This window comes from Lepus europaeus, chromosome 20, assembly GCF_033115175.1.
Source record: "Lepus europaeus isolate LE1 chromosome 20, mLepTim1.pri, whole genome shotgun sequence".
NCBI classification, from domain to species: Eukaryota; Metazoa; Chordata; class Mammalia; order Lagomorpha; family Leporidae; genus Lepus; species Lepus europaeus.
In genome coordinates this window covers 1,727,019-1,750,385 of record NC_084846.1, presented here as the reverse complement: position 1 = coordinate 1,750,385, position 23,367 = coordinate 1,727,019, and the positions used below count along the sequence as shown (strand labels likewise).

Here is a 23,367-nt window from a genome sequence, read left to right as displayed (position 1 = left end):
AAAACGACACAGGGGTTTCATTGATAAAAAATAATAATGTGTGCACGAGCCTTTGACTGTGAGCCAGCAGCCCTCCCCCCTCCCCAGGTAAAACAGGCCAGGACGCCAAGAATGCTGTCAGTGAGGCCAGGGCCCTGAGGAAGTGACTTCTGGGTCCTGTCCCATTTTATACCTGACCCCCAGGCCTGTAGCTCCTCCCTGCTCCTGCAGCTCACTCCCACCCTCTGAGGCCTGAATTCCCTGGCTTAGGTCTCCCTCCTGGGTCCTGCGTTTCCTGAGTCTGCCTCCCCACCCCTGCCCTCCCCAGCCTCGCTGCCATGGTCCCCCAGTGTCCTCCTCTGTTGTCCCCCTGTATCCGGTCTGATCCTCATACTGCAGCTTTGCAGAGGCAAACTCCGCCTCTCAGTCTCCTTTCTGTGGCTCCAGGTTCAGGGAGAAGGTAATGAGCTCCAAGGGCCCTGAGGCCCACGACGGAACCTCCCCAGCCAGGCGCTCCGTGCACCCTGTACTTTCGGTTTCTCCTCTGAGGGCCCCCAGACCCGAAAGCCCCTGGGTTTCCCTGTCCTCTCTGCCCTTCAGCAAACACTTAGCATGCACCCACCATGCGCCAGGCCCCGCCAGCAGCGACGCCCCCAGAGCACCCCTGTGAGTAACCATAAACACAGTGCAGCCTCAGTGCTGGTGGGCTCCGGGTAGAACTCCCTGTAGCCCCCACATCCACGCTTGTGCTACATTCGTGGTCATTCACGCACGTGCAGAGGGATGGACACAGGCAGGGCGGGCACCCTGGGATGCGCACTGATGCTCTGTTTTCACGTTCAGCTCTCGTTCCGGAAACAGGAGCCCTCCCCAGGTGTGTTGGTGCCACCACCCTGTCTTTTTTTCTTTGACTTTTGTGCTTTTTCTTGGTGATCTGATGTCAGCTGCAACCCCCAGGTGTAGCACAGAAGTGCCCATTGAGGCAAGAAGGCTGCGATGAGCTCAGGGGAAGATAGGAAAGTTTGTGGGAAAACGGAGTGAAAGGATAGGTTTATTTTAGCTTAAAACAGTTTTTTTTTAAATCCAGTTTTTCCCATAATATAAATTTTCTATGAACTTCTTGAAGATCCCTCATCCGTATAGATTTCAAAATTTTTGCACCAAAGTGTATCTTTTAATTCCCTCCTGTCACGGTTTTATTGATCTGAAAGGCTAAGAGACAGAGATAGACAGACATCTTCCACCCTTTGGTTCACTCCCCAGATGCCTGCACCAGCCAGACCTGGGCCAGTGCCCAGATGCGGGCCAGGAACTCAATCTGGGACCCAGCAGGGGTGGCAGGAGCCCAAGTACTTGAACCACTGCTGCTGCCTCCCAGGAGGGGAGCTGGAATCAGAAGCAGAGGAACCAGGACTCCAACCAGGCATTCTGAGAAGGGGTGCAAGTATCCAAAGCAGTGTCCCAACCATTGCACCCAACGCAACGCCCACCCCATCCGTGAAGTTGTCAAAGCCCCCTGTGTACAGCAGCGGTCCCGTCATGTTTTAGCTCCTTGTGACATCGTGGCTTAGTTTGTGTGAGCTCCGCCTGTGACATCCCCACAGGGATAAAGTCACCTAGCCACATCTTCCCCAGAATGCACCCCGTGCTTTGGGACTCCTGGCTGTGTCACCTGCCTGGGTTCTTCACGGTGTCTGCTGTGTACTCTTTTTATGTTATGGCATTTAAAAATGGGGAAACTGAGGCCAGAGCTGTGGCACCGTGGGCTAACGACCTGCCTGCAGTGCTGGCATCTTATATGAGCCCTGGCTCAAGTCCCGGCTGTTCCACGTCCAGTCCAGCTCCTTGTTAATGAGCCTGGGAAAGCAGCAGAGGAGGGCCCAAGTGCTTGGGTCCCTGCACCTACGTGAGAGACCCTGAAGAAGCTCTTGGCTTCAGATTGGCTCAGCTCCAGCCACTGCAGCCATTTAGGGAGTGAACCAGCCGGTGGAAGACCTTTCTCTCTCTCTGTCTCTACCTCTTTTCTGTAACTCTCTCAAATAAAAAAATAATAATAATAATAACTAAATCCTTTTTAAAAGAAATGGGAAAGCTACTCAGTACTTATAGTCTTTACCAAGACAGCTGCTACATTGAGTCCCAGAGGCCATGGTTGACCAGTCCCCGCTGTGGGCACAGGAAAGACAAGGGCTCCTGGGGGGAGATGGGAGCCCCGGCAGGGCCTTGCTCCAGTGGCTGTAGAGGGATTGAGCTGTCACATCCACACCTGGTGCTGGTGTTTGCCCCGTACCAGGCACTGTTCTAGAATGTTCCCTGTCACACTGCCTTCTGAAGAGGGTGCTGCTGTTACCGCTCCCCCCTTCTACAGATGAGGAAGTGGAGCAGTGGTTAGGTCACTCGCTTGCAATCTTGGCGTTGGGCTGTCTGGCTCCAGTGCCCATTGCCAACACACTGCCCTGAGCTGCCCTCTGCCAGGACACGGATGGAGTCCTCGGTGTGGACTCGAGGTGGGCGGAGGGAGGGGAGGATGCAGGGACGGCACTGGCATCGTCCACTTGTAATTCCACCTGTGCAGATTTGAGTCTGCCTTCCCTGAGACACCTCAGATTCCGGATTGTGGAATAGTTGCATATTTGCCATGACTATTTCAGGCTGGGACGCATGCAGAGCTAAACACAGAATTTATCTGTCATGCTCACAGCCTGAGGTCGTTTAGTGCACCTGTGTTCTGACTAGAGGCCATTGCATGAGGTCACGCATGGAGTTCTCTGCCTGTAGGCGCCCAGGGTGTTTTGCTGTTGTCGCATTTCAGATCACCCCGTACCCATTGCCTAGGGGCTCTGCCTGTCCAGATGTCTCCTAGGACACCTGGTACCTGCCTGGGGAGCACCAGAGAGCGGAAGAACCTGTCGGTTACTTCTATCCCCCACGGTTGTCCTCTGTGCCCCAGGTGCCCCTAGAGCTCCTTCCCCACAGCCTGGGTACCCCCCCCACCATGAAGGAACCCTGGTTCCACTACCTCAGGAGCATCCCTGTTCACACCCTCTCTCGTCCACTTCAGGGCCATCCCCTCCCTAGCCTTGGTTCCAAATCCACCGCCCTGCAGAACCTCTCACCACTCGAGACTCACTGTCCCTTCAGCACCCTTGCCCTGGCCCCACACTCCAGACCTGCCAGCCCGAGGACCCCTGTACAGCACAGACCCTCCCCCTATCAGGTGCTTCTCTACTGCAGTGCCTATAGCAGGAGGCTGCCTGTGGGAGAAGCACCACGCCCAGCTCTTTGAGCCCTCAGAGATCCTGAGTCGATCAACAAAGGCCGGGGCAGCACTGGGCGCAGTGACCAAGATGCATCTGGGACACCCACATCCCACATCGGAGTGCCTGGGTTCAAGTCCCAGCTCCACGCCAATTCCAGCTTCTTGCTAATGCACAGCCTGGAGGCAGTGGTGATGGTTCAAGTAGGTGGTCCCTGCCACCTATGTGGGAGAGCAGGCTCCTGGCTTCAGCCTGGCCCCGCCTTGGCCATTGCTGGCATTTGAGGAGTGTACCAGTGGCTGGAAAGCAAGCCAGCTAGCTATCCATCTTGTCTTCCAAATAAATAAAATGATTTTTTAAAAAACAGAAAGTCTGCCGGCGCCGCCGTAGCTCAATAGGCTAATCCTCCGCCTGCAGCGCAGGCACACCAGGTTCTAGTCCCGGTCGGGGCTCCGGATTCTGTCCCAGTCGCCCCTCTTTCAGGCCAGCTCTCTGCTGTAGCCCAGGAGTGCAGTGGAGGATGGCCCAAGTCCTTGGGCCCTGCACCCCATAGGAGACCAGGAGAAGCACCTGGCTCCTGCCTTCAGATCAGCGCAGTGCACCAGCCACAGCACGCCGGCCCCAGTGGCCATTGGGGGGTGAACCAACGGCAAAGGAAGACCTTTCTCTCTGTCTCTCTCTCTCACTGTCCACTCTGCCTGTCAAAAAAAGAAAGAAAGTCCACGGGGCCAGTGCTGTGGTATAGCAGGTAAAGCTGCTGTCTGTAGTGCCAACACCCCATATGGGTGCCTGTTCATGTCCTGGTTGCTCCATTTCCAATCTGGCTCCTGGCTTCAGATCTACCCAATTCTGGGCATCTGGGGAGTGAACCAGCAGATGGAAGATCTCTGTCTCTGTCTCTCGTCTCCCTCTCTCTCTGTAGCTCTTTCAAAATTTAAATAAATCTTAAAAAAAAAAAAAAAAGGACAGCAGTTACTTTAAGAAGTTACATGCTTGAAAAACTTCCTTCAACTTTGAGTGGATAAACGCAGTTGAACTTGTTGGTTTTCTGGTGTGGACCAGCAGCCTTTCCTTCGAGAGGGGAGTTTCCTGTCCTTATCATCCGTTGCTCAAGTCTACGCCCTGTATGTAGACTGTAGTCTATAGGTACTCTCAGTGCTCCCTGGCCTCCACATAAGGCAAGATGAGCATTCAGAGAAACCTGGAGGTGTCTGGGTGCCAGAGTCACCTAGATTCTAGGTCTCTGCAGTCATTTGCCTGGTTTTCCTTTTCTGTTAGTTCACCTTCTCCTAATTGGGTAGCATTTCGGGTTTTGGTTTTTTTGTTTGTTTGTTTGTTTTTCTTTTCATTTTTATTCATTTGAGAGGCAGAGACAGACAGCACCTGTTTGCTGGTTCACCCCTGAAATGCCCACAACAGCCAGGGCTGGGCTGGACTAGGACCAAAGCGGAGACTGGGAGCCCAATCCGGGTCTCCCACAGGAATGGCAGGAACCCAGCTGCTTGAGCCATCACTGCCGCCTCCCAGAGTGTGCAGTAGCAGGAAGCTGGAGTGTGGAGCCGGACGTGGGTCCCGGGCATCTTAATCACTAGGCTAAATGCACACCCCAGTTTTGTTTGTATCCCAGAGCATCTGACTCCATTCCATACAGACACCTAAGTCTTTTACATCCCGGGATCCACAGATTTACGTGGTAGTTTGTCATTAAAGTACAAGGCTTGGTCCAGGAGTCCCTGGCATACAGCGCTCTGGGAACAAACCCATGGCCCTCGTGGAGCTGAGGCTTGCGGGCTCCTGCCTGTTGCTGGAGAGGAGATGTGGATCCCCCAGGGGTGGATCTGTGGGGTGGAAGTTTTGGATGCAGACAGCGCCTGGGTCTACTTGGTGCTGCCGTCTGCAGGGCTCTGTCCACAGTGCCCCCCTCATCTTCCGCCGTCCAGCGGGTCTGCAGTGGCTTGCTCCCCAGCAGCTGTGCCCAGCAACCCTTCTGAGTCCAGCTGTCCCTCCAGCTCCCGTCGGGACCTCTGCACCTTCACCTCTGTTCCGGGCGTCCTTCCTGTCCCTTCCTGCCTGCGAGTCTCACCTCAACGAGTCACCCCGAGCCAGACGTCTCCTCCGCCCGCCCCCGTGTCTAACAGGACGCCAAGCCCTGCCCGTTCCGCCTCTGAACTCCTGCCCTGGCCTCCACCCTCTGCCTTCCTCGGGGCCTTTGTCGCCTGGCACGCAGATCGCCCGACTGGTTTCCTGCTCCTGTCACCAGTTCTCTCTGAAATGCAGGTCTGGTCACGCCTGTTCCATGGCTCCCCAGCAGGAAGGAGAAACGCCATAGGGTGGCACATGAAACGGCACACATGCCCGACCCAGCCCGCTCTGACCCTCTGGCCACGCTCCTCCTGTGCCCCCTGCCTGCCCACCCACCCCGAGCCCCCTGTGCTGTAAGAACCACCCCCATATCATCGTCCCTATGTCCCTTCTGCCCTTGCCTGCCACCCCCACCTTTCTTTTTCCTCCTAACAACCTCCTACTCATCCTTCAAAACCCAGTGCTGATGACCCCGTCACTTCTCCCCATCACCAGTCAAGACCCTCGCACTCCCGCAAACCCCGTGATGGTTCGCTAACAGACACACACCACCCCCTCGGTCTCACACACACAACACCAGCATCCCAGTGACAGGGTCAGAGTTCAGCTTTTCTCCACAGATTTCTCAATGACTTTTTATTGCAGGGCGGGAGTGGGAGGGAGGCCCGGGTGACTGCCCAGACGGTGTGTGGATTGTGCACTGGGAGGAGCCAGCTCTCAGCTGCCTGCAGTCCTGCCTGCTTCCGGAAGGTGCTGTGAGGTCTTCCTTGGTGAGAGGCTCAGCTCTCGGGATCAGGCTCGAAGGAGCTCACAGGTGACCCCGCTCTGTCCCGTGCTGTTCAGGCTCAGTTCCTCATTAGATCCTCCAGGCGCCCGTGAAGCAGGTGCTGTTTATTGCTGCTGCACAGAGGACTGAACAGTCCCAGGGGACCACATAATTGGCGAAGATCGCAGAAGTAGCGACGGCGCCCGACACGGTTCAGAGTCAAACCCCAGGGAGCGCTGGGCACAGCAGTTAAGACACTGCGCAGGCCGTCCACGTCCCGCGTCAGAGTGAGACCCGGTGGAGCAGTGATGGCTCAGGTGCCGGGGTCCCTGCTGCCCACGGAGACCTGGATGGAGCTGGCTCCTGGCCTCAGCCTGGCCCAGCCCTGGCTGTTGCAGGCATTTGGGGAACAAAGCAGTAGATAGAAGATCTCTTTGTCTCTCTCTCACTCGGTCTCTCCACCTTTCAAATAAAAATAGATGGGCTATTTTAGAAAACAGACCCAACTCCAGAGCCTGTATCTGAGGGAGAGAACCGTCATTTACCAAAGTGACCATAAATCTCCAGCCCCACACCTGGGAGGAGAAACTGGGGCAGTGGGTCTTACACAGCTGAGTAACCCTTGTCCAAAGTGCCTGGGACCAGAAGCATTTGGGACTTGGGATTTTTCTTAGATCTTGGAACATTCACATATTAATGATAAGATATCTTGCATGTACACCTTATGCGCATAGCCTGAAGGTAATTTTGCACAGTCCTGTTCACACACCGCACCTGTGTTCTGACTGCACCCATCACATGGAGTCCAGGGGTGGAATTTTCCACTTGAGGAGTCATGTGGGCGCTTCAGGGGTTTTGGGTTTTGGAGCATTTTGGATCTTGTTTTTTCGAATTAGGAATCGTCAGCTTAAATAACTGAATAGAGATGGAATATGTTCAGGCTGACACACTGTTGGTTTGGGGTGGCATCAAAAATTGCTACCATTGACTTTGAGCTTTTTTTTAAGTTTCATTTTGGAATGATTGTAGGTTTTTTTGTTTTTTGGTTTTTTTTTTTAAGATTTATTTATTTATTTGAAAGTCAGAGTTACCCAGAGAGAGGAGAGGCAGAGAGAAAGAGAGATCTTCCATCTGATGGTTCACTTCCCAATTGGCTGCAATGGCCGGAGCTGTGTCGATCTGAAGCCAGGAGCCAGGAGCTTCTTCCGGGTCTCCCACGTAGGGGCAGGGGCACAAGGAGTTAGGTCATCTTCTACTGCTTTCCCAGGCTACAGCAGAGAGCTGGATTGGAAGAGGAGCAGCCGGGTCTAGAACCGGCGCCCATACGGGATGCTGGCGCTTCAGGCCAGGGTGTTAACCTGCTGTGCCACAGCCCCGATTATAGATTTAAAGAAGAGTTTTATTTATTTGAAAAACAAGGAGACAGGCAAATAGAGCTCCAGTTCTCTGGTTCGCTCCCCACAAATGCATGCAGTATTTGGAGCTGGACCAGGCTGAAGCCAGGAGCCAGGAACTCCATCTGGGTCTCCCACATGGGTAACAGGGACCCGAGAACTTGCGCCATCACCTGCTGCTTCTGAGGGTGCACCTTAGGAAGATGCCAGAATTAGCAGCAGAGCTGAGACTCAAACCCAGGAACTCCAGTGTGGGATGCAGGCTCCCAAGCTTCTTAACCACTGTACCAAACACCTGCCCCATTGGAGAGTTTTCTCAGGATGGTGTGGGGTGGGCAGTGTTGCTCCATGGGTTAAGCTGCCCCTTGGGATGCCCACATCCCATGATGGGATGCCTGAATCACAGCCCAGCTTCTGCCTAATACATCTGAGAGGTGATGGCCCAAGTGCATGGGTTCCTCTACCCACGTAGGAGGCCCAGGTGGAGTCTCGGGCTCCTAACTCTGACCTGGCCCAATCCTAGTTATTTTGGGCATTTTGGGGGAGTGAACCAGTAGATGGAAGGTCTCTCCCCTACCCCTACTCCCACCTGCCCTGTCACTCTACCTCTCAAATAAATAAATCTTTGACTAAATAAATAAAAGATGGTACAGAGTCCCCTCCCTACTGTTAACTTCTGGAAATGTGATGATAGCAGTCTCGTGACCATTGCAAGACATTTGGAAGATGAAAAAGCTAGGGGCAACCCCCACCACCCCTTGCGGCTTCCCTTCAATGCCACCTTGTCACATCACCCCCCAGGATTGTCTCAGTAGCCAGATTTTCCTGTGAGGTTGTGCCCCTTAGGCCTTTGGAAGGGTACTTGGGTGGTGCAGATCTGAAGTCAGGAAGCATTCATAACCTTTGCTCCATACCCGTGTCTCCCAGAGGCTTGTGCATCGCATGCCTAGCAATAGGGTGATCAAAGCAGTGCTTACGGAAGCCGGAAGGAAGCGGGTGTTTGGTGCAGCAGCTAAGAAACTACTTGGGACACTGACTTCCCACGTCAGAGTGCCTGGTTTGAGTCCTGGCCACTCCACTTCCAAGCCAGCTTCCTGGTCGTACACATCCTGGGAGGCAGCAGGTGATGGCCCAAGTACCTGGGGTCTGCTACCTGCTACCTAGGTGTAAGACCCAGGTTGAGTTCGAGTCCCAGCTACTCCACAGTTCTGATCCAGCTCCCTGCTGATGCACCTGGGAGGCAGCAGACAACCACCTGAGTACTTGAGTCCCTGTCACCCACACGGGAAACTTAGACTGAGTTCTGGACTCCTGGCTTCAGCCTGGCGCAGCCTCGGCTGTTATGGTCATTCGAGAAGTGATAGAAGATCTCTCTCTCTCTCTCTCTCTCTCAAATATTTTTTTAAATTTCAATGTGAAATTAATATATACAAGGATACTTCAAAATCTTCATGGAAAATGGAATTAAAAGATGTTTATTTTGGTTTAAAGAGTTTTGAAAACCTCGCACAGTTTTTTGAGTTTTGTTTTATTTTTTTTTTCATAACGCCAACCTTTCACAAACTTTTTGGAGCCCCTGAGTGGGCCCTGTGACTGCAGCCGTGAGCCCGCGTGCCCGCATCAGTAGACATTTGGCCCTGTGACTGCAGCCGTGAGCCCGCGTGCCCGCATCAGTAGACATTCGCAAGCTGCAGGTGTTTCAGTTGATGTTCACTGACTTCTGACTTTCCCTCCTGGAGACGCTGAGTCCGAGGACGGCTTGCGCTCAGCCAGCAGTGGTAGAGGTGACTTTTTACTTGAGCTTTTACCAGCACCCCCTGAGGGCCACTCTTATCGGCCGGCATCTCTGTGCGTGAGCAGCTCTCACCCGTTCCTGGGAACGGGCGGCCGGCTGATCTCATACCGGAGAATGTTCCACTTTGCTCTTTTTTCCCCTTTCCTCCCAAGATGACTCACCTATGGCAGTTTGCCTTAGTTACTTCTTATCTCTATTAACAAGAATAAAGCTTTTAGCATTAGAAATTAAAGAAATATTGTCTAATGAATTCAGAATGGGGTATTTAGGCGGAAGTCTCCTCGCATACACCTCCATGAAAAAAAAAAAAAAAACCACCTTTGACGTTCAGGTTTATCAGCAGGTATTTAACCCATGTCTAGTGATTTAAGCAGCACAGCTCAGCTCACTACCTGCCTCTTCCATCTCCATCCCTTCATGGTTTTCTTTTCTTTTCTTTTATGTAACTTGGCTAAGACCATGTTTCCGTTTCTTTTTTTAAAAAAAATTATTTATTTATTCAAAAGGCAGAGTTAGAGAGGGAGCGACAGAGATGTAGTTCTTCCATCCACTGCTTCATTCCCCAAAAGGCTGCAAAGGCTGGAGCTGGGCTGAGCCAAAGCCAGGAGCCAGGAGCTTCTGGGTTTCCCATGCAGGTGACAGGGACCCAAGTACTTGGATCATCTTCTACTGCTTTTCCCAGGAGCATTAACAGGGAGCTGGATGGGTAGTGGAACAGCCAGGCCTCAAACCAGTGCCCATGTGGGTTGTCGGCGCTGCAGGTGGTGGCTTTACCCTCTCTGTGCCTCAGTACCACCACCCCCCATTTGTGGTTATCTACACATGGTATCACCAGTCGTTGCTGCCTAGCCGAGTGAACCTCTAAACAGAACAGAATGTTTGCTGCATATTTCCATTAAGCCAGGAAACCATCCAGGTCTCCCACGTGGGTGGCAGGGTCTCAAGTACTGGACCCCTCACTGCTGCCTCCCAGGGTGTGCACCAGCAGAGATCTGGAGTCGGGAGTCAAGTCCTGGGGTGTGGGCTGCAGACGTCCCAAGCAGCATCGTGCCTGCCTCGCAGCACAAGTTTCTGGTGTCTGTGAAGACGACTTGTTTACCTTAAGTGGTTTCCATGGAGGAAATTGCCTGCATTTTCACGTGTGTGTGAAACTGACTTGGGGGTGCATGGCGGCCGAGCAACGGCAGTGCTGGAAGCGTCTTGCCCAGTTCCTGGTTGGGCTTTCCCAAGAGGGTCACCCCGGCACTCGGGAACCTCCTGTCCTCCATCTGTCTCGCCAGGCGCCCGCCTCTTCCTGACCACAGAGCCCGGTGGCCACACAGCTTCCGCATTGTGCGATTAGTCAACCTTTTATCACCAAGCCTGGATTACCTGAGAAGGGCTCCCTGGGAAGCAAGGTTGATTTCAGTTCAGGATCAGGCAGCCCCATTGGTCTGGTGTCTGAAGAGGGAGGTTAATGGACACAACAAAGAAGCCAGGAGCTTCTCCTGGTCTCGCACATGAGTGCAAGGGCCCAAGCACTAGGGGCCTCCTCTGCTGCCCTCCCAGGCACATTGGCAGGGAGTTAGATTGGAAGTGGAGTAACCGGGACTTGAATGGGTGCCCATATGGGATGGCAGAGCTGCCGGTGGTGTCCTTACCTGTTATGCCACAGTGCCAGCCCCGCTGCTCCACTTCTGATCCAGCTTCCTGCTTAATGCACCTGGAAAGGCAGTGGAAGATGACCCAAGTGCTTGGGTCCCTGCCGCTCACATAGGAAACCAAGATGGAGCTCCTAGCCCCTGGCTTCAGTCTGGCCCAGCTCTGGCTGTTGTGGCCATTTAGGGAGCTAACCAGCAGATGGAAGGTCTCTCTTTCTCTCTCTCTCTCTCTGTCTCTCTTTCTCTCTTTCTCTTTTTCTCTTTCTTTCCCTCCCCTCCCACCTTCCCTACTTTTCTGGTAGCTCTGCCTTTCAAGCAAATGAATAAATCGTAAAGACGACAACCCTGAAGATCAAGTGTTCTTAAAAATTTTATTTATTTGAAAAGCAGAGTAAGAGATCTTCCATCTGCTGGTTCACTCCCCAAATGGCCACAACAGCTGAGGATGGGCCAGCCCAAAGCCAGGAGCCAGAGGCCCAAGCACTTGGACCATCTTCCATTGCTTTCCCAGGCCATTAGCAGGGAGCTGGATCAGAAGAGGAGTAGCCAGGACGAGAACTGGTGCCCATATGGGATGCCAGTGCCACAGACGGAGGCTTGACCTACTGTGCCACAGTGCTAGCCCCTTTTATTTTCTTTTAAATAAAACCACCACGATTTGATCCTGTAGGCTGTACCCTAGCAACCTAATCACTTCCCGAGGCCCCTCCTTCAGACGACGTGATCAGCTTAGGTTCCATCCTTGATCCATCAGCTTCAGCCTCTGGGGACCAGGCCTGTAACACAGGATCCACAGTGCAGCGGCTGGGGATTTCAGTAGAAAGTGCCACCCCACAGAGGTAAAAGCCATCACAGCAGCCGTCATCCTTAAAGTGGAGGCTGCTTCCCGACAGGGCTGTCCCTGAGCCCACCCCAGCCCTGCTCGCCCCACCCGTCCCATCCTCACTGCACCCCATCCCCTTGCAGCAGCTCAGGGTAGCCTGCATGCGTGCACAGCAAGAGGCCGACTGATCTCAGATCTGAGGTGGTGTGGGCGCCCAGAGATGCGGGATGCCTGGCCTCAGCCCTGGGGAAGTCAAGCCGCCCCACAGCCAGGCCATGAGGGCTATTGTCAGCACGAGCTGGGCACACAGGCCTTGGCTATGGCCAGGGAGCAAGGTGTGGGGAGGGGGCGGCCAGGGATTCCTGGAATCTGTCCTCCCTCTGAAGCCGGCTGGGTTCTTGGGCATCTCAGGCCACATCTCCCCAGTGCTGTCAGCATGATTGGAGTACACCGTGCAAGTGGTGGCCAGAGGTGAGGAGGCCGGCAAGGAGCTAGGACCCCAGGTAGGGAGGCCGGAGTATGAGCATGGTGGCCCTCCAGGGGCTCAGTGACCAGGGGCAGCCCCACGGCCCATTAAGGAGACAGAAGGCAGGCCCAGGGACTGACTGGATGTGGAGGTGCAGAGGGCATCCAGACTGGGGCTTGGATGCGGGCACAGAGGGAAGGAGTTTTCAGAAGGGCCCACTGGAGGGAGCAGGGGGCAGAGAATCTGGTGCCTGCGAGTGGTGCCATTGCTTAGGACCCGAGCCTGGAGTCCACGATCCTCCAGCAGGGGGCAGACCTGTGTCCCCAGCACTGTCATGTTGGGTAGAAATCTGCTGAATGAGCCAACCCCAAAGGGTCAGAACCAGGACCCTCCACCTGCCTGAGGAGCTGCAGGTGCCACCAGGTGGTTCAGCAGCAGCCATGCTGCACTCTCTAGAAGCCGCAGACCAGGGAGGGGCCGGGAACTCTGGGGCAGTGGAGATGCTCTCCAGCATCACCCCGGCCTTGGCCTCTCTAGAAGCTTCTACCTGTGTGTCAAGGTGAGCTGTCAGCAAGACTGAAGTCTGAGGAAGCCCTCCCCACCTTTGTTCTCTGGGGCCCTGTGAGGGCAGCCCGGTCCGGCTGAGACACGGGGCGTGATTCTATCTGGGGTTGCTGCGAGTGCTCCCCTTCTTTCCAGACCTTCCCAGACTCAGGTGACCCCCAGCCCTGCTCCCCGCCATGGTGAGCATGACACACGCAGATAAGGGGGTGCTGGCACGGGGACTGCACCTGAGCCCAAACCTGTGACCACCCCTGCAGTTGCAGGATGATTCTGGTCCCTGAAGGTCCCCCTGGAGTGGCCCCTTTCCAGCCACGCCCTTACCCCACCACCCCCCTACCCACCACGAGCCCTAGAAGCGCTCGTCTGACTCAGTTGTGTCATTTCAGGGGTGTTATGAAAGTGGGGTCAGATGCTGGCCCTGGAGTTGGGGACCTTTCACTCTGTTACACCCTTGAGACCAACCAACACCGCCTGTTTGCAGTCCTCTACGGGTGCCGTTGGATACCAAAACCCACAAGTCCTCCATGCAAAGTGGCAGTGTCTGCACAGAGCCTGTGTACTTCCTTCCACATACTTTTTTTTTTAATGTTTATTTGAAAGGCAGAGAGAGATGTCTCATCTACTAGTTCACTCTACAATAGCCCAGGTTGGACCGGGCCAAAGCCAGGGGCTGGAAACTCAGTCCAGGTCCCCTTCCGTGGGTGGCAGAGACCCAAATACTTGAGCCATCGCCTGCTGCCTCGTAGGGTGCACATTAGCAGGAGGCTGGAGTCAGGAACCGGAGCTGGACCTTGAACCCGGACTCTGATGTGCCTGGCATGGGGTTCAGCGATGTCTTCACTGCTAGCCCAAGTGCCCGCCCCTCCTGTGGGGTTTAATCATCCCTGGGTGACTGACAGTACCTGATACAACGTAAATGCCATGGTAGCAGCTGTGGTGCTGTGTTGTACAGGGAGCAGTGAACATACTCAGTACCAACGCAGTTAGTCCTCCCGTTGTTTTCCATGTGTGGTTGGCAGACAGAACGCCAAGCGTCCAGGTTAATGGAGACGGACTCATAATTACCTTCTGCACTACAACAGGCCTTTTTAAACCTTTTCTCTTGAGGTGGGGAGGAGTGGGTTAAAAGTTTTTTTAAACCCTTTCTTACATTTTTATTCTTGCTTAACACCGTCTTGCTTGTGTAACATCAAAACGAGGCAGGGCAGAAAAATCAATGCCGCCTCCTCTCATCGATTGGATCTCGTCCCAGGGGGCTGCAAAGCCAGGAAGTGTGAGCTGCAAACTCCACCTCATGTCCCATTGCCCTCAGAGCGTCTCGCGAACCTTTGCTGCTAGCCAGCACTTGCCAGAACTCTCCAGAGACGGGCAGCGCCCTCAGCCCCCAGGGAGAGGACTTGGTCGAAACAGAGACCCAGTGGGCAGCTGAGGCCAAAGAGCCTCTCAATCTGAGAAAAGGGGCAGTCGTTTCCAAGGCTGGCCTTCCCAAAAGCCCAAGCCCTCCTGCGGTCCATTTCCCCGTGACCTCCTTTTTTTTTTTTTTTTTTTTAAGATTTATTTATTTATTTAAAAGACAGAGTTACAGAGGGAGAGATGGACCTTCCATCTGCTGGTTCACTGCTCAAATGACCACAACAGCTGGAGCTGGGCCAGTGCAAAGCCAAGAGTCAGGAGCTTCTTCCAGGTCTCCCACGTGGGTGCAGGGGTCCAAGCACTTGGGCCATCTTCCTTTGCTTTCCCAGGCCATAGCAGAGACCTGGGTTGGAAGTGGAGCAGCCGGGTCTCAGGAGTGGAACAACCGGAACTTGAACCGGCACCCATATGGATGCCTGCACTGCAGGTAGAGGCTTTACCCACTATACCACAGTGCTGGACGCTCCCCCCCGCCCCCCCGCCCCGTAATCTTTGACTAAAAACCACAAGAACATCTGTCCCAGGGCCCTGATGCCTTGGAAGTCCCTTTGCCAGTGAGAGGCACCCAAAATCTACAGCCCAGAACCCTGCTCATAAGTTGGTATGTCCAGAAGCCAGTGTGATTCATGTTATATAAAGAGGCAGACAGTTAATATGAGGGTACTTCACAAAGTTCATGGAAAAGAGAATTCGAAGATAAGTTTATTTGGGTGAAAAAATAAAGGTTGAAATTGTATGTGCATGGGGCTGGCACTGCAGTGCAGTGGGTAAAGCTGCTATCTTTGGTGCTGGCATCCCATATGGGCACTGGTTCAAGTCCCAGATACTCCACTTCCAATCTAGCTCCCTGCTAATGCACCTGGGAAAGCAGCAGAGGATGGCCCAAGTGCTTGGGCCCCTACCACCCACACGGAAGACCAGGAAGAAGCTCCTGGCTCCTTCCTGGCTTTCGATCAGCCCAGCTCCTGCCATTGTGGCCATTTGGGGAGTGAACCAGAGGATGGAAAAACCTCCCTCCCTCCCTCCCTCCCTCCCTCTCTGAAACTCTGCCTTTCAAATAAAATAAAATAAATCTTAAAAAAAATTGTATATGCAAGAGGTCTTCAAAAGGTCTTTGAAAATGTGCTATGAAAAAAAAAAAATCGGACCAAAACTGATTTTTTACAAATATTTTTGTTCTTTATCTGAGAGGCAGGCAGAAAAGGAAAAAGTTCCCATGTACTGGTTTACTCCCCAGATGCCCGTAACGGCCGGGACCTGGCCAGGGTGGAGCCAGGAACCAAAAACTCCATCCAGGTCTCCCATGTGGATGGCAGGGGCCCAAATCCTGAAGCCAGCAGTGCTGCTTCCCAGGGTTGGCGTTAGCAGGGAGTGGGGGAGCAGACATGGTGTGCTGGAATCTCACCACCGGACCAGACGCCTGCCCTTGAATTCACCTTTGATGTCCGTGTTTCGCTTTTCGAAGCACCCTCGTACGTCACACTCAGCTTCCTTGGAAATCCCTTCCTGCAGATTGGGAACCCACCAGCCTGGTTAATTCATTTCTTTGTGGGTCCTCACGAGCCCACAAGAGCAGATCAAAGGAAGACACCCGTGGCTCAGAGGACTGATGAGGATGCGGGGGTCCGCAGGCAGGAAAACTGTGCCAGGGGCCAGCGCCCATGTGGGCCGGGGCTTCCCCAAGCAGGGAAGGTCATGAAGGTGTGACCCCAGAGCCTGCCCTTGACCTCAGGAAGCCAGCACCAGGCAGATCGTGGTCACAGAAGCCCTCAGGAGAACAGGCTGCCCGTGTGTCGCCTGGTGTATTTCTCTCCCTCCCTGCTCAGGCCAAAGAATTTTTTCCATTTTCACTGTTTGCTGCTTATTTTCGGCCCTGCCACTTCTGGTCTGCACACAAGCAGCTCCGCGGTGCGCGGTGGCCGCAGCCGGCCAGGTCGATGGCGCCTCTCAGCGGGAGGCAGACGGTGCTAATTAGGCTGCAGAGCTGAGCTTGTGAGCACAGCACCGCACCATTTGCGTGGCCCACCATGGCTGTCGGCGTTAGGGACACATGGTAGCAGGAGCCAGAGGCGTGTTCCTCTGCGCTCGGGGCCAAGGGCAGCAGGACTGACTCGTCCCGTATGTTGAACGACAGGTCGCATCCCGTTCTCGACCCGCCGGGTCAGCCCTTCTCTTCCGCGCAAGTGTGTGTGTGTGTGTGTGTAACAGCTTTATTGAGATACACACAAACCACACAATTCACCCACTTAAGGGTATGATTCTGCACCCCCTCGCATATTCAGAGTCACTGCTGTCCATTTAAAGACCCCAAATATAAACCCCCATAACCATTAGCCGCTACCCTCCCAGCACCGCCCTCCCCAGGCCCCTGACAAGCATCCGTCTGTCTCCTGGTGCAGACCTGTCAGCTCTGATGTCCCTGCAGATGGAGGCAGGCAGCGCGTGGTCCATGTCTGACTTCTTTTATAGAGCGTGGTGTTTTCAGGATTCTTCCATCTTGTAGTGTGTGTCTGCACTTCATTGCTTTCACGGCTGAATGATATCCCGCTGTGTGTGTGGACAGGATCACACCGCGTCCATCCGCTCACCAGGTGATGAGTGTGTGGTCGTCTCTGCTCTGGGCTACGGTGGACCCTGGCACTGTGAAGACTGACAGATATTGGTGTGGGTGAGCATTGTCACTTCTTCTGGGCAGGTGCACAGGATTAGAAGCGTCGGGTCCTATGCTACCTGTGTCCAGCTGTTTGAGGAACCAGCAGACCGTTTTCCAAAGCACCAAACCGTCTTCCATCCTCTCCTGCAGCTTTCTAGTTTGTTTGTTTGTTTCTTTAGAAAACAGATTATTTATTTGAAAGATAGAATGACAAGGAAGGACAGACAGAGAGATCTTCCATCTGCTGGTTCACTCCCAAAATGGTCTCAACGCCCAGGGTTGGGCCATGCTGAAGCCAGGATCCAGGAACTCCATCCTGGTCCAGCACTTGAGTCATCATCCACTCCCTTACCAAGCACATCAGCAGGAAGTTGGGTTGGAAACAGAGTGGCTTGGACTCAAACCAGTGCTCCAGTAATGGGACGTCAGCCTGGCAAGTAGCATCTTAACCTACTGCACCACAGTGCCCACCCCAGCCTCCCAGTTTCCGTGGTGTGGTGCGGTTCCTCTCTCTAGACGTAAGAAAGCCACAGCAGGAAGAGATAGGGGGCTTAGCTTACCTGGCAGGCAGTGGTTTAAGGGCACCTGAGATTTGTTGTAACCAGCAGGGGTAAGACACGCAGATGTGGAAATGACCGACATGCAGGCACAAGCGTATACGCTCAGTGCCTGGAAGCAGGAGACAGGGCACGCCAGGCACGGCCACACGGGGACACACCGGAGCTGGGCAGGAGGCAGAGCAGCGAGGAGCAGGTGGGACAGAGCTTTTACTGTGGTTTCTGCAGGAAGGACCACAAGGCAGGCTGAGGACTGGCCCGTGGAAGATTTCTGCAGGCCCTTGACTCAGAGCCATCCCCAGATGCAGTCTGGTGGCTGCAGGGAATATGTGGAATCGTGTACCGGAGCAGGTGGCTCACATCTGCCAGCAAGCTTTCCTGTGGTCCCTCTGCCAGAAAATCTCCAGCATACGCCGTCTCCGTCTGCTGCTGCTCTAATAGAAACCAGGACTGGGTGACTGTTACAAAGGAGAGAGGCTGGGAGGTCCCAGAACGTGGCACCAACATCTCCCAAGGGCCCTCCTGCCGCTGGGTCATCCCTTGGCAGAAGGTGGAGGGGTAAAGAGGGCTGGAGTGTGTCAGCTGGATGGAGGCAGCAGGTGGTGAGGATATGGGTCAACTGTTCTGTGTATGACAGGTGTCGATGAGTTCTTGACATTCTCTAAGAACCAGTGACCCTGGGGAGGGCTGTGTGTCTCAAGCCCCCACCCCCAGACTCCAGCTGTCAAAGCATCAAAAATGCCAAACAAAACGATGTGCTTAACGCGTGGTCTCTGGGCTGAGCCACTGACGAGTGAGTTATTCCCATGGCTGCGTCCCTTACAGAGAGCCTTAGTCAGTGACTGTCCACCCGAAGACATGAAAACCTCATCATTGCTGTATCATCAGAGGAAGGTTCAAGTGTCTTCCTGTTGGGGAGAAATGAAGGCACTGCTTGGGACCTGTGGCCCCCATATCAAAGTGCCCGAGTCCCCACTCCACTTCCCATCTAGCTTCCTGCTAGTGCACATCCCAGGAGTGATGTGGGTCCCTGCCACCTTCATGGGAGACCTGAGTGGGGTTCTGGCTCCTGGCTTCCTTCTGCCCCATCCCTAGCTGCAGTGTGCATCTGGGAAGCGAACCAGTGGATGGAAGATAAATCTATCTCTCTCTCTCTCTCTCTCTCTCTCTCTGCTTTTCAAATGCATACATACATATATAGTATATGTACATGTATGTGTGCATGTATAAATTTATAAGAGTTTAGAAATCTATATATAGTTTATATATATATATATTACTACAGGTTTAGCTTTTCCAATAGTTTATTGGTTTTTTTGTTTGTTTGTTTGTTTTGACAGGCAGAGTGGACAGTGAGAGAGAGAGACAGAGAGAAAGGTCTTCCTTTTGCCGTTGGTTCACCCTCCAATGGCCACTGCGGTTGGCGCACTGCGGCCGGCGCACCGTGCTGATCCGATGGCAGGAGCCAGGTGCTTATCCTGGTCTCCCATAGGGTGCAGGACCCAAGTACTTGGGCCATCCTCCACTGCACTCCCTGGCCACAGCAGAGAGCTGGCCTGGAAGAGGGGCATCCGGGACAGGATCGGTGCCCCGACCGGGACTAGAACCCGGTGTGCCGGCGCTGCAAGGCAGAGGATTAGCCTAGTGAGCCACGGCGCCGGCCAGTTTATTGGTTTATTAAGACCAGGATGGAGTTATGGGCTCTTGGTTTATTAAGGTTCTTTGGAATGAGCAATTCTTAGGTGGGGTTTACGGTCATCTTTCTTCTGTGCGCCATTTGGTTAAAGTGGAATCCACCTGACTTGGGGCAGGCCTCGGGCTCTCGGGAGCCGTCTGTCATCCACACCAGGATGCTCAGCAAAGGCTGCCTCTCAGGATCCGCCCCATAGCTGTACTCTTAGGTCACAACTTCCTGGGCATTAGCAGAAGCGGGAAGTGCTTGTCCTGGGCCGTGGAGCCCTTGGTCTGTGATTTTTGTCTTTGTGCCTGGGTACGTGTGCAGAAGTGTGTTAGTGGTTACGACGACAGTCCCATAAATGCCAGCCTCAGAGAATGCGTGTAATCCGGTGTCACGTGGCTGATGGTCAATCTCTCTTATAATTAACAAGCCTTCACCATTCCTCTGCCAGAAAGTCTCTAACACGCACGCCCCTATCTGCTTCCTGCCTGTATAATAGAATAGAGACTGAGCAACTTACAAAGAAGAGAGATTTATTTGGTTCATGGTTCCGGATGCTGGGAGGCCTCTGGCCAGGGCCCGCCTGATGCTGTGTCTTCCCGTGGCAGAAGACAGAAAGGCAAAGAGGGCCAGACACACTCGTTAGCAGATCCACTCAGGGGAACTAGCCCACACCGGTGATAAGGACCTGAATCTATTTGTGAGGACAGAGCCCTAGGGACCCAACCACTTGTTCTGAGGGAGGCCCCACCCCCAGCACTGTACCAATTGGGAGTTCAGTTTCCAACCCATGGACTTGGAGGGGGCCACACCCACCTACTGCAAATTTGCAGTCTCCCTGAGTCTCCACCTGAACTAGACCTGCTCAGAAGGGTGGGTGTGGTGGTGCAGTGATGTAAGCCGATGCTTGTGATGCCAGCACCCTGTGTGGGAGCACTGGTTCAAGTTCCAGCTGCTCTGCTTCCCATCCAGCTCCCTGCTAATGCCCCTGGGAGGCAACACATGATGGTCTAAGTACTTGGGCCCCTGCCGTCCATGTGTGAGACCAGGATGGAGTTATGGGCTCTTGGCTTCAGGCTGGCCCAGCCCTGGCTGTTGCAGCCATTTGAAGAGTGAACCAGCAGGTGGAAGATCTCTCAGTCTTTCAGATAAATAGAATTGAAGAAAGACGGAAAGGAAGGGGATGAAGTGAAATCTGGTGGTCTCTTGACCTGGCTCCTGGCTCCCCATCTGTCCACTGTTTTCTGAGTTGGTAGAAAGCAACTCTGACTTGATTCTTGGCTGCGCAAAGTCCAGGAGACGTGGGGGTAGAACGCAATCCAGGCCTCCCAAGTGGACGGCAGGGGCTCGGTTACTGCTGCCTCCCAGGGTGTGCGCTCATTAGCAGGAAGCTGGAGTCAGACTTGAACCCAGGCGCTGCAGCAGGTAGATGGGACACGCGTGTCCCAAACGGTGGCTTCACCTCGTCCCCGAATGCCTGCCTCAGACTTTTCAGAGCCATTACTTGTTCTGGCCGGGGGCAGCCCACCCCAGTGAGGCTGGACATATGTGGTGGGCTGGTGGTCTCGGAGGGGAAGGGCCATCAGTGGGCAGGCGTGTCCCACATCTGAGCCTCTCCCCTGGCTTACAACCACTGTGTACAACAGGGGCAGGGCCCCTCGTGCCCCCGGCGGTAAAATTCTGCTCAAGAGCCCCCCCCCCCCCCCCCCCGCCCCGCACTGCTATCCCGTTGCAGATCATTACCGCGGGCAGGAGCCACACGGAGCTCAGAGCCGCGCAGTTCGCGGTCTGCGGCTATTCTCAGCCAAGGCAAACGGCTCCCTGCTCCTCACCCCCTGCCAAGCCCGAGCGCAGCGCAGAGAGCTGTCAGGTTTTTTCTTTTTTAATTTATTTATTGTTTTACCAAAGGAGAAAACACTGTGTCTCCACGCCAAACGGTCACGATGGGGGACCGATTTCCTGCCGTGCAGCCCCGCTGCCTCAGCCAATACTGCGAGGGGAGATGCAGCTTTCTTTTCTAGAAGGATCCCACCGAGGCATAAAAGCCGCGCAGCCAGGCCTGGCGCGGTGCCGGGTCTGCCCCGAGCGCAGCGCGAACATGGGGAACGCGCACTCCAAGAGCAGCGGCGGCGACAGGCGCAGGGCGCTCCCCGGCCGCCCCGAGCTGTCTTTCTACGGCTCTTTCCCCAGGAAGTGGAACGAGAACGTGTTCTTGGATAACGAGCTGTTGACCTCCAAGATCCTGTCGGTGCTGCGGCCCCAGGCGGAGCGGGGCTTCCGCGCCGGCGACCTGCGCTGCCCTGCCCACTTCCTGAGCACCAACTCGGTCTTTGCCTCTGTCGCAGCCTCGCTGAAGGAGCACCCTCCGGGCAACCTCCTGTCCGAGGGCAGGAATGTCGGCATGACGGTCGCGCAGAGAGGGGGTCCCCAGCCAACACCGGGCCCAGCTGGAACGGGGCCTCGCGTCGGGTAAGCCGGGGCCCCTCCCTGTCCTCAGGTGGGGTGGGCGGCATCCAGCAGCCCTTCTGGACGGAGACCCCTAACTAGGGTTACTTTGATTCAGCAGAGCCGACCCCTCCACCCCACCATGTGCAATTCCCAGTAATACCTGCTCCCAAGCCTCCTGCCTTTTCTTTATTCAAAAGCGATGTGTCCCAGGATACGTGCACCCCTGCAGGGACCACCCCGGACAGGGCTCCTGGCTGTGCTCAGCCTGTCATCCGCGCCTCGCCTGGCTGCACGGGACTTTCAGGTGACTCCCGCAGAGGCTCAGAGGAGAGAGACGCTGAAACCCAAGGCGTTTGCAGTGATCTTTCCTGAGCTGGCGCGGGTCATCCTCTCAATAAGAAGGGGCCCTACCTGCCCCCGCTCCCTTGTGTCCACCTAGCTCCCGGCAGGAGGAATCCCAGGGGCTGCAGCGGGCTCCCGTGGTCCTGACTCGCGTCGGGGAAGAAGTCCTGAGGTCACAGCAAGACACAGTCTCCCAGTTTTAAAATGATGCGTGTCAGGGCTGAGACAGGGCAGGGGAGGAGAGGCTAGCGAGCAGCCAGGGGGCAGTGGGCCATGGCTTCCCCAGCACTGGACAGCGGTGCTTGGGGGCCAGTGTTGAGAGGGTTCTGAACACGCCCAACACCAAGAAATGATCAGGGTTTGAGGCGACGGACCGGCCGATGACCCTGCTCTGATCATGATGCCTTGAACATGCACACGTCACCCTGCACCCCAGAAATACACGCAGTTACTATGTATCCTTTGACAATAAATGAATGCACACAGAGAAATCTGACCAGGCTGAGCTCCCAGTGAAATCCGGAAAGTTCTAGAATCATGTCTGATCCGACAGAGTCATGTTCCGATTGGTCTTTGTGATACGTGTACGCGTGTGAGTGCGTGTATATGGGGGTGCGTGTGTTTAATTCCTCTTTTTCAAACAAGTGGGAATTTTTGGTCACTTCCTCCTAGACCAGGCACAGGAGAGATGGATGAGGCCGACTCTGCGTTTTTAAAACTGAAGCAGGCAGCCGACGACTCTGTCTCACTCACGTCCTCCAACGCCGAGTCTGTTTTTGTAGAAGGTATGGTCCCCATTCACACCGGCAAGCGCCAGGGGCCCACGCCCACGTGTCCGTGGGAGGGACTGCAGGGGGCAGCCTGGAGAGCCCTCCGGGCTCCAGGCCCCAGCCAGCAGCAGCCCTGCCCTTCCTGCAGACCCCTGCACCACCTCGCTGAGGAGTGAGATCGAATCCGACACCCACGAGTTTGAGGCTGAGTCCTGGAGCCTTGCCGTGGACTCGGCGTACGCCAGGAAGCAAAAGAGAGAGGTGGTGAAAAGACAGGACGTCCTGTACGGTAAGACGGCCAGAGCCCTGCGCCCTCCCCTCAGTTCCACCTGGAGTCTGGTTCCAGGCCACGACCCTGCCTGCCCCAGGGAAGGCCTTGCCCGCGCACGGACGCGGCCGGCTGTGTGCCCGGCTCCGACTCAGCCTTACCTGCTGCTGGCTGTCTCGGTCCACGGGGACCCCTGCCACTGAATGCCACGGACCCAGTGACTTGTCAGCCGCCCACCAGTGGTGCCAGCAGATTGATACCTGCTGGGGCCCAGCTCCTGGTTCCCAGGGGGCTGCATCTCACTGGGGTCTGGGCTCCCACCCTGAGGGCTCCACCCTCAGGACCCCGTCACTTCCGACATCTCGCACTTGGGAGCTGGGAATCCTGGGATGAAGGGGACAAAAGCACGCGGTCCGGTGCCGTCTGGCTCTGGCTGAGACACACGCGTGTGGCAGACCACACAGCAGTGCCG

At 54.9% G+C, this 23,367-nt stretch overlaps 1 protein-coding gene across 2 annotated transcripts in view; it reads left to right on the top strand.

The window, feature by feature from the left end:
* The window catches only part of ARHGEF18 (Rho/Rac guanine nucleotide exchange factor 18), a 52,661-nt gene that overhangs the window by 15,568 nt on the left and 13,726 nt on the right, over positions 1 to 23,367 (top strand). The window contains exons 2-4 of one of the 2 annotated variants that reach the window (XM_062178618.1): positions 21,413 to 21,536; positions 22,530 to 22,642; positions 22,776 to 22,916. In XM_062178618.1, coding sequence (XP_062034602.1) covers positions 21,469 to 21,536; positions 22,530 to 22,642; positions 22,776 to 22,916 — 322 coding nt within the window. In that variant the 5' untranslated portion in view covers positions 21,413 to 21,468. Of the gene's footprint in view, positions 1 to 21,165; positions 21,537 to 22,529; positions 22,643 to 22,775; positions 22,917 to 23,367 lie in introns of those variants that run through there. The other variant, XM_062178617.1, reaches the window with a different exon arrangement.